Genomic DNA, 11,074 nt, shown 5'->3' on the forward strand with positions numbered 1-11,074 from the left:
AAATTATACTTATACTACATAAATTTAACTAAATTCAACCTAGCAAAAGCTGATCAAACTAAATATGAGCATCCCATATCTTCACATTCAAGCCTATGTCACCTCTGTCCATACATTACATAAGTTAGCTATAGCTCGAACCCCCCCCCCCCCCCCCCAAATAGGCGAATTTACACAATTTTATGAGCAATGCTAGTTCATAACCTCTAAGATATTATATATCCTACCCTACACAACCTCACCTAACCTGGCCTAGCATATCCAAAGCTAGATTTGATTAAAGTTGGCGAGATTTTAACTAAATGAAAATAAAATCAACCTAAATTTAACCAAATTTAAGACAATTTTCACTTATATACCCAAAATGTTTTGTATCGAAGCACAGCCAAAGGTCATTTTACCCACATTTCCAACTATCCCAACCTAGCCTATCAACCTTATCTAACCTGACCTAGCAGACCCAAAGCTAGATTTGATTAAAGTTGGCGAAATTTGAACTATCCGACCTAAATTCAACCTAATTTAAAACAATTTCACAAATAAACCCAAAATGTTTTGTATCATAGAACAGCCAAAGCCAATTTTACCCACTTTTCACCTATTTCAACCTACCCTACACAACCTTACTTAACCTAACCTAGCAGATCCAAAGCTAGATTTGATTATAGTTGGCAAAAGTTGTTCCGCCACAAAGCCTCTCACCACCACTTATGCCCCCTCACCACCGTTATGCCTCTCATTACAACTATGCCCCTCTCCACCACATTGCCCCTCACCACCACTATGCCCCTCACCATCAATATGCCCCTCACCTCAACTATGCCCCCTCACCACCACAATGCCTCTCACCAGAACTATTCCCCTCACCACTACTATGCCCCTCACCACCACAATGCCTCTCACCACACCTATGCCCCTCACCACCACTATACCCCTCACCACAACTATTCCCCTCACCACCACAATGCCCCTCCCCTCAACTATGCCTCTCACCACAACTATTCTTCTCACCACCACTATGTTCCTCTCCACAACTATGCCCCTCACCACAACTATCGCCCTCACCATCAGTATGACCCTCACCACCACAATGCCCCTCACCACCACTATGCCCCTCACCTCCAATATCCCCCCCCATCACCACTATGTCGCTCACCACCACAATGCCCTTCCCCACCACTATGCCCCTTACCACCATTATGTCTCTCACTACCACTATACCCTTCGCCACCACCATGCCCATCATCACCACTATGCCCCTTACAACCACTATGACCCTCACCACAACTATGGCCCTCACCACCAGTATACCTCTCACCACCACCATGCCCACTTTCCACCACTATGCCCCTCACCACCACAATGCCCCCTCACCACCAAAATGGCCCTCACCACCACTATGCCCCTCACCACCACTATGCCCCTCAACACCACAATGCCCCTCACCACCACTATGCCCCTCACCACCACTATGCCCCTCACAACAACTATGCCCCTCAACACCACAATGCCCCTCACAATAACTATACCCCTCATCACCACTATGCCCCTCACTACAACAATGCCCCTCACCTCCACTATGCCCCTCACAATAACTATACCCCTCATCACCACTATGCCCCTCACCATCACTATGCCCCTCACCACCACTATGCCCCTCACCACCACTATGCCCCTTACAATAACTATGCCCCTCACCACCACTATGCCCCTCACCACCACTATGCCCCTCACCACCACTATGCCCCTCACCACCACTATGCCCCCTTTCCACCACTATGCCCCTCACTACAATTATGCCCCTCACCACTACAATGGCCCTCACCACCACTATGACCCTCACCACCACTATGCCCCTCACCACCACTATGCCCCTCACCACCACTATGACCCTCACCACCACTATGCCCCTCACCACAACTATGCCCCTCACCACCACTATGCCCCTCACCACCACTATGCCCCTCACCACAACTATGCCCCTCACCACCACTATGCCCCTCACCACCACTATGCCCCTCACCACCACTATGCCCCTCACCACCACTATGACCCTCACCACCACTATGCCCCTCACCACAACTATGCCCCTCACCACTATGCCCCTCACCACCACTATGCCCCTCACCACAACTATGCCCCTCACCACCACTATGCCCCTCACCACCACTATGCCCCTCACCACCACTATGCCCCTCACCACCACTATGCCCCTCACCACCACTATGACCCTCACCACCACTATGCCCCTCACCATAACTATGCCCCTCACCACCACAATGGCCCTCACCACCACTATGCCCCTCACCACAACTATGCCCCTCACCACCACTATGCCCCTCACCACCACTATGCCCCTCACCACAACTATGCCCCTCACCACCACTATGCCCCTCACCACCACTATGCCCCTCACCACAACTATGCCCCTCACCACCACTATGCCCCTCACCACCACTATGACCCTCACCACCACTATGCCCCTCACCATAACTATGCCCCTCACCACCACAATGGCCCTCACCACCACTATGCCCCTCACCACCACTATGCCCCTTACAATAACTATGCCCCTCACCACCACTATGCCCCTCACCACCACTATGCCCCTCACCACCACTATGCCCCTCACCACCACTATGCCCCCTTTCCACCACTATGCCCCTCACTACAATTATGCCCCTCACCACTACAATGGCCCTCACCACCACTATGACCCTCACCACCACTATGCCCCTCACCACCACTATGCCCCTCACCACCACTATGACCCTCACCACAACTATGCCCCTCACCACCACTATGCCCCTCACCACCACTATGCCCCTCACCACAACTATGCCCCTCACCACCACTATGCCCCTCACCACCACTATGCCCCTCACCACAACTATGCCCCTCACCACCACTATGCCCCTCACCACCACTATGACCCTCACCACCACTATGCCCCTCACCATAACAATGCCCCTCACCACCACAATGGCCCTCACCACCACTATGCCCCTCAGCGTGGTCTCTGTGCCTCAGGTTTGTGAGGTGAGTGAGGTGGTGGAAGCAATGGCGGCGGCCCTGATCCAGCGGTTCCCGCGGGCTCGCTACTTGCCCATGGACCTGCCCACCAGACTGAGGATACTGGTGGCTACCCACCTGCCCGAGTGGGTATACGACACCTGCTACACCTCTGCCACACGCCAGTGACGTCCCACCAGACTGAGGATACTGGTGGCTATCCACCTGCCCGAGTGGGTATACGACACCTGCTACACCTCTGCCACACGCCCCACCATAACCACTACTGCCAGCAGTCAGCGCCTACAAATTCATGAATGATACATCTGGACAATAATCCTCCATTATATACAAGTAATCAACACAATGTCACAGAGGCTTACGGGACATTTAACAGTAGTGTAGATTTCAGAATGTACCGCGTTGCAGAGGGCATTACAATATATAGGCCGGTCATAGATTTTTGAAGTTTATTTGTAGGGAACCTTGAATAGATAAGTATTAGTCAGAGCTGGATGGTCGGGGTTGAGAGGAGACTGATGCAGGTGAGGACAGTTGGGCAACGTTCAGGTCAATAGTCAGATGTAAGTATTGTCGTCACAATGGCTGGTACCTGAGCACTGTGTGTACACAGCCTTGGAGCCTGTGTGTACACAGTCTTGACGCCTGTGTGTACACAGCCTTGGAGCCTGTGTGTACACAGCCTTGGAGCCTGTGTGTACACAGTCTTGACGTCTGTGTGTACACAGCCTTGGAGCCTGTGTGTACACAGCCTTGGAGCCTGTGTGTACACAGCCTTGGAGCCTGTGTGTACACAGTCTTGACGCCTGTGTGTACACAGTCTTGACGCCTGTGTGTACACAGTCTTGACGCCTGTGTGTACACAATCTTGACGCCTGTGTGTACACAGTCTTGACGCCTGTGTGTACACAGTCTTGACGCCTGTGTGTACACAGTCTTGACGCCTGTGTGTACACAGTCTTGACGCCTGTGTGTACACAGTCTTGACGCCTGTGTGTACACAGTCTTGACGCCTGTGTGTACACAGTCTTGACGCCTGTGTGTACACAGTCTTGACGCCTGTGTGTACACGGTCTTGGCGTCTGTGTGTACACGGTCTTGGCGTCTGTGTGTACACGGTCTTGGCGTCTGTGTGTACACGGTCTTGGCGTCTGTGTGTACACGGTCTTAACGTCTGTGTGTACACGGTCTTGGCGTCTGTGTGTACACGGTCTTGACGTCTGTGTGTACGCGGTCTTGGCGTCTGTGTGTACGCAGTCTTGGCGTCTGTGTGTAAACAGTCTTGGCGTCTGTGTGTACACAGTCTTGACGTCTGTGTGTACGCAGTCTTGACGTCTGTGTGTACACAGTCTTGACGTCTGTGTGTACACAGTCTTGGCGTCTGTGTGTACACAGTCTTGGCGTCTGTGTGTACACAGTCTTGGCGTCTGTGTGTACACAGTCCTGACGTCTGTGTGTACACAGTCTTGACGTCTGTGTGTACACGGTCTTGACGTCTGTGTGTACACAGTCTTGACGTCTGTGTGTACACAGTCTTGACGTCTGTGTGTACACAGTCCTGGCGTCTGTGTGTACACAGTCCTGGCGTCTGTGTACACACCTACACTCAGGCCTCACAGTTATCATGGGTGTACTCTTCTGCTTGCTCACACCTACACTGTAGTCTAATGTATTGTCAGCTCACACCTACACTGTAGTCTAATGTATTGTCAGCTCACACCTACACTGTAGTCTAATGTATTGTCAGCTCACACCTACACTGTAGTCTAATGTATTGTCAGCTCTCACCTACACTGTAGTCTAATGTATTGTCAGCTCTCACCTACACTGTAGTCTAATGTATTGTCCACTCACACCTACACTGTAGTCTAATGTATTGTCAGCTCACACCTACACTGTAGTCTAATGTATTGTCAGCTCTCACCTACACTGTAGTCTAATGTATTGTCAGCTCTCACCTACACTGTAGTCTAATGTATTGTCCACTCACACCTACACTGTAGTCTAATGTATTGTCAGCTCTCACCTACACTGTAGTCTAATGTATTGTCAGCTCACACCTACACTGTAGTCTAATGTATTGTCAGCTCACACCTACACTGTAGTCTAATGTATTGTCAGCTCACACCTACACTGTAGTCTAATGTATTGTCAGCTCACACCTACACTGTAGTCTAATGTATTGTCAGCTCACACCTACACTGTAGTCCAATGTATTGTCAGCTCACACCTACACTGTAGTCCAATGTATTGTCAGCTCACACCTACACTGTAGTCCAATGTATTGTCAGCTCACACCTACACTGTAGTCTAATGTATTGTCAGCTCACACCTACACTGTAGTCCAATGTATTGTCAGCTCACACCTACACTGTAGTCCAATGTATTGTCAGCTCACACCTACACTGTAGTCCAATGTATTGTCAGCTCACACCTACACTGTAGTCTAATGTATTGTCAGCTCACACCTACACAGAATTCTACTGTTTTGACTGGGGAGAGCTACTGTGCACTCTTCTGTATTATCAGGTCAGAGCTACATTGTATTCTACTGTATTAACAGGTGAGAGCTACACTGTACTCTACCGTATTGACAGGTCAGAGTTACACTGTAGTCTTCTATATTAGCAGGTGAGAGTTACAGGAGTTTGTCCACACTGACGAGTCTTCAGACATGCAGGGAGCAGTGTTTAGCAAGCATGCTGCTCCACAACACTCCCTCCACACATGTGGACGAGGTAGTTGGAAATAACTCTTCTCTGCCGGGGTTAAACACATCTGAGAGCAAGTGTCGTGGTGGCTGGTGTATGAATCTTACAATAATTTGCTTGTAGTTAACACTTACTTCACAAAGTAACAAAGTAAAGAGTAATAATACATGTAATATTATGCAATGTTCACACACTAAAGGCTCTGATGTAAATATATTCTCCACTTCAGAGTAACTACAGAGTGGTCATTACGCTTTCAATGCTTCAGTGCACTTCACCAATAAAAGAATATATAGTGTTCTGTATATATCTAGTTAATAAAGGCAATAATAAATAATGCTTCTATATCCTATATTTATATATATAGATGTGAGTATGTATTGATAAACAAGAATGTGCACTAGGTGTGAGAGTACATAACACTGCTGTTCTTAAACTCTGCAAAGCTCCAAAGCCCCAATATGAATGGTGAACCAGTACTCACCTAATTGTGCTTGCGGGGGTTGAGCTTCGGCTATATGGTCCCGCCTCTCAACTGTCAATCAACAGGAAACAGTTTGCCATCAGCTGTGACCTCGTACACATCCATCAGTGTACACAGTGTGTTCCATTATCTTCCTCCTCAACAGAAGATACACACAACTAAGGACTAGTAAAAGGTCAAAATGTAAATATTAAAGGAAGGTAAACCACCTCCATGGCTCGTGTTCTCACCACCACAATACCATCTCCAAGTAACTGTCAACAGCAGCAGCTTCAGAAGATTTCAATCCCATCATGTTGGTCAGCCAGAGACTATGTAGTTAACATGAAGCTTTGAGGAACATTAGCATGTCCAATGTATCACTGTACAGGGCCTCGTCTACCATGTATCACTGTACAGAGTCTCGCCTAACATGTATCACTGTACAGAGTCTCGCTTACCATGTATCACTGTACAGAGTCTCGCCTAACATGTATCACTGTACAGAGTCTCGCTTACCATGTATCACTGTACAGAGTCTCGCTTAACATGTATCACTGTACAGAGTCTCGCCTACCATGTATCACTGTACAGAGCCTCGCCTAACATGTATCACTGTACAGAGCCTCGCCTAACACGTATCACTGTACAGAGCCTCGCCCCACCATGTATCACTGTACAGCGCCTCCCCTAACATGTATCACTGTACAGAGCCTCGCCTAACATGCTTCACTGTACAGAGCCTCGCCTAACATGCTTCACTGTACAGAGCCTCGTGTACCATGTACCACTGTACAGCGCCTCCCCTAACATGTATCACTGTACAGAGCCTCGCCTAACATGCTTCACTGTACAGAGCCTCGCCTAACATGCTTCACTGTACAGAGCCTCGCCTAACATGCTTCACTGTACAGAGCCTCGCCTACCATGTACCACTGTACAGAGCCTCGCCTAACATGCTACACTGTACAGAGCCTCGTGTACCATGATACACTGTACAGAGCCTCGTGTACCATGATACACTGTACAGAGCCTCGTATACCACGATACACTGTACAGAATCTCATGTACCATGCTACAACGTACAGAACCTTATGTACCATGCCACATGTGAGAGTTTTGAGTTGAGAATTTGTGGAATAAATGAAAATTGGTATAAGGAATTTTAGCTCGGAAAATTTCTAAGAACTTTCTTTATTCTTTAAACTTTATTCCTGTCATGATATTCAACTAGGTCGCCTGAGGAAGGACTTGCTTAGCTAACACACCAGTGTAGTAAACAGCTCATTCCTCACTTTGGGACCATGTATGAACAATTGACTAGGCGCGAGCAAACGCCGAGACCCCAATGAAAATTGAAATCCCCCTCACTAGGCCGCCGACCTTCGCCATTCGCCGAAGCGAATCTAACGAGTAGGTCACGAGCTCTCACAACAATAATTTATTGTTGTGTGGTGCCGTATATTTGATCCAAAGCTCAGAAAACTAGTCTCAATTTTAGTCGAGCGTGAAGAACATTTGCATAACAATAATAATGTGTGGGGGTGTAACGAAAAGACAGTGTTAACCATAACAACTTAGTTTATTCAATAAAGTACTAACTACTACAACAAAACAAAAAGAAATGTCAATGACGTTACTCGAAATCCTTCCTGTGACACTATCAATGACAGCTAGACACCAGCCCCTTGGACTGCATAATGAACTAACTCGAACATAAGCATGACCACAGAGGAATCAACAAGAAACAAGAACTAACAGATCTATAATCACAATTACAACAAATGACACAGTAGGTTCTGAAACAATTCTCCAGTAACGTCCTAACTGTTCTACGCCTCAGTGCAGTCTACACCTGCAATGGCGGTTGCAATGCAATCAAATCAGTAGTCTTTCAATGACAACAATAACTAATGGGTTCACTGGCAACTCCAGCACCCTTCGTCAAATTAATCCTTACGTTAACACTCTGTCCCACGGACGATCAACAATCAATAACAATTGATTTACGTTAATAACACAATAACATTTACGTTAAATTAACAACTCTTACAACTGTCACTAGTAACGCGGAAATCAACAACACTCTACCCGTCGAGCATTCAGTGAGAAAATCCCATTAATCCCTGTACTTCCAGACAGCTGATTAATCTCTTTACTAGTTACGTTAATTTACGTTAATCGGTTACTAATCACTCTGCGATGGTAAACTCTGATTTGCAATATCCAAAGTGCTAAGAGAACGGTAATCACTCGTGATTACCTTTAGAGTAATTAATTACTCTCCTCAAGATCAATAATTAAACAATTAAAAATACGCAACCTTTCACACTGGCTCAGCAATTTACATTAAGGTATGAATTCCGTCTGAGCCTTCCATACTCAGACCAATTCAGGCGACTAATAACAGTAATTAGCCCCACGTTTACGTTATTCTAAAATGACGCTACTCCTCCCACGAGTCAATCAAGTGCCGGTACTTCCGGGCAGATAACGACGTTACGTTAATGGAACAATGTAGCCTTCGTGTGAGTCGATCAAACTAGGATCGAGGTTAATTACTTTGACTTCCTGAAACACGTCAATTACCCGGCCCACTGACCGTTAATTACGACAGACAATACTCTAATTCTTATCTGGCTGATGGCTAGGCTCCTTGAGACTACCGTAGCTGCTTGCAGGAAAGTAAATTAACCCAAACGTATTCTACGTTACTCAAATTGTCGAAGAACAAATTCTCTTAAAGCAATGGGCGTTCCCTTGGTTACGTTATATTAATTGCCTCGCAATCACCTCACTGAATACTGGACTTTGATGTCCTACCAGATAACCAGGAGAATATATTTGTACCCAAGTACTCGTCTACAGCCGAGTTCCCCCACGACAATGACAAATCACACTAACAAATCACAGTGATTTACGTTACAATCCGGTTGCAATGACAATACTGCAGAACCTAGTAAAATAACCTACAGGACATGAACCCTCTAGAACACTGCCCCACAATGGTTTTACTGAACTACAATCACATACGGTGATTGCTCAACACTAGCAACAATCACCATCAAATAACAACCCCCTTTGCAATAGCACACACGGCAAGTACTCTAATTTCCAAATATTAGGATACTGCACACACTTACTTACTGCTGCAAATGACCCCTAGAACATAGGTCAATATATTGCAATCACCACACAGTAAATAACACAATAACACTGGGCACCGTGACACTACGATTATATATATATAATTATTGCTGACACATGTAGCCTACAGCTATCAAACGTTATTGGGAACACTAAGGAGAATCTCACACTCCTTAAATCACATGGGTGAGTGATTTATCGGTCACGCATGCCGATAAACACTCGAGAGTTACGTTACTCGACAGAGCGGGGGCGGTCTCTCTAGACGGCCTCGTCACTCACCAAAACTCACCAAAATTGCGTTAATTAATACTGCAACCACAATATATATTTATATAAATCACACTTGTCACGGCCCTGGGAACACTACAAGAAATTAAAGCCACACTGTGGCACACTCCACAATAATCATTGCCAGGAACCACTGGCGTTACACATACCTGAGCGCTCAGTGTTGGAATTCCACACCTGCAAGACCACACATGGAAATGATATCACTCCGTCCCACGGACGATCAAAAATGATTACCACAATGAAATAAAAGAATTTATTACATGGACATCCTCTCAGTCCTTGGCTAATCTATGTATCCTGTTCCCCGTGTGTACCCACACACACACACACACTGTACGTCTGTGTACACCAGACTTAAGTCCCTCTGGACTGACAAGATGACAACACAGGTGATTAATCTCCTCCCCCACAATTCACTCCACCTGAACAGGTGCTGCGTGACAATGTGACGGAACACTTGACCTGGAATTCAAGCTTTAGAGACTACTAATCACCGAAATACACACATAGGTACTTACTCATTCACACTGCCGGCTTTACACACCATTCCCATACATCAGGCACCCCGCTATAGGTGGCTGGCTCGCTCCGGGTGGCGTAGGCGGCGGTAGTTCCTGACCGTAGTACTTATACGGAAAATTGGCGCACACTCGAACCCCTCCCACTCAACACGGCTGAGTTCGCACCCTCGACTCCCCGGTGAAGTGAAGCGTTCATACCCAGGTGACACGCCCAACGATAGCGTCTCACACCAACATTGGGAAATTGCCTTAACACTGACACGAATTTCCCCGTTCCCATCGACTGCTACAGAGCACTAGCAAGTCTAATCATCACTGGTATGGGATCTACGAGTCTGTTGCTGCTCGTATGCACATTCCCCCACGATCCCAGATCACTGTACCTCTACCCCCTGAATAACAATGTCTTAAACCCCTCCAAGCGACGACTTCGGCCGGATTCTGTGACGACCGCTGTCGTAGGTGAAGCAGGAAGCATCAGCAGAAGAGTAGTCCAGCCACCACGACGCCCTATACATCAATTTGGCCGAATTGAGTACAGTGGCGTCTTGACAAGGTGGCGGCTGAGTTCAGAATGATGCTCACACCGGCTCTTCCCGCGTCCTTCTCGAAATAACCAATGAGAGGAAGGCATACAGCGGCCTACCCCTCTCATCCAATCAGCGACGGTGTAGCATAGCCCCTAGGGCAGCTCCAAGATGGCCGACCAACATGGCGGCTCAAGATGTTTCTAAGATGGCGGCTGGTTTCCATGACAACCACTCAAGTGGCCAGCAAGCGAGCGCGGGAGGCCCACATGCTTCACCCACGCCTGCGGCCGTTCCCGCCAAAGCTGAGTCTGGCCCATGCCATACAAGGAGATGATGCTATCAGCTTTAGCACTGTCCACAGACATGCCACCCCGG

General features: G+C 47.4%; 2 protein-coding genes across 2 annotated transcripts in view; both read left to right on the top strand.

The window, feature by feature from the left end:
- LOC123768025 (D-beta-hydroxybutyrate dehydrogenase, mitochondrial-like) overlaps positions 1–6,081 on the top strand; it is a 173,472-nt gene extending 167,391 nt beyond the window's left edge. Inside the window, exon 9 of the mRNA XM_069306511.1 lies at positions 3,031–6,081. Coding sequence (XP_069162612.1) covers positions 3,031–3,201 — 171 coding nt within the window. The 3' untranslated portion in view covers positions 3,202–6,081. The remainder of the gene's footprint in view (positions 1–3,030) is intronic.
- Positions 1,815–2,237, top strand: LOC138353466 (hepatitis A virus cellular receptor 1-like; the record flags this gene model as incomplete). Its single annotated transcript, XM_069306441.1, has 1 exon — positions 1,815–2,237. A coding segment is annotated over exon 1 (423 nt), but the record flags the coding sequence as incomplete, so codon positions are not given.
- Positions 6,082–11,074: the final 4,993 nt, after the last annotated feature.

This window comes from Procambarus clarkii, chromosome 58, assembly GCF_040958095.1.
Source record: "Procambarus clarkii isolate CNS0578487 chromosome 58, FALCON_Pclarkii_2.0, whole genome shotgun sequence".
NCBI lineage: Eukaryota > Metazoa > Arthropoda > Malacostraca > Decapoda > Cambaridae > Procambarus > Procambarus clarkii.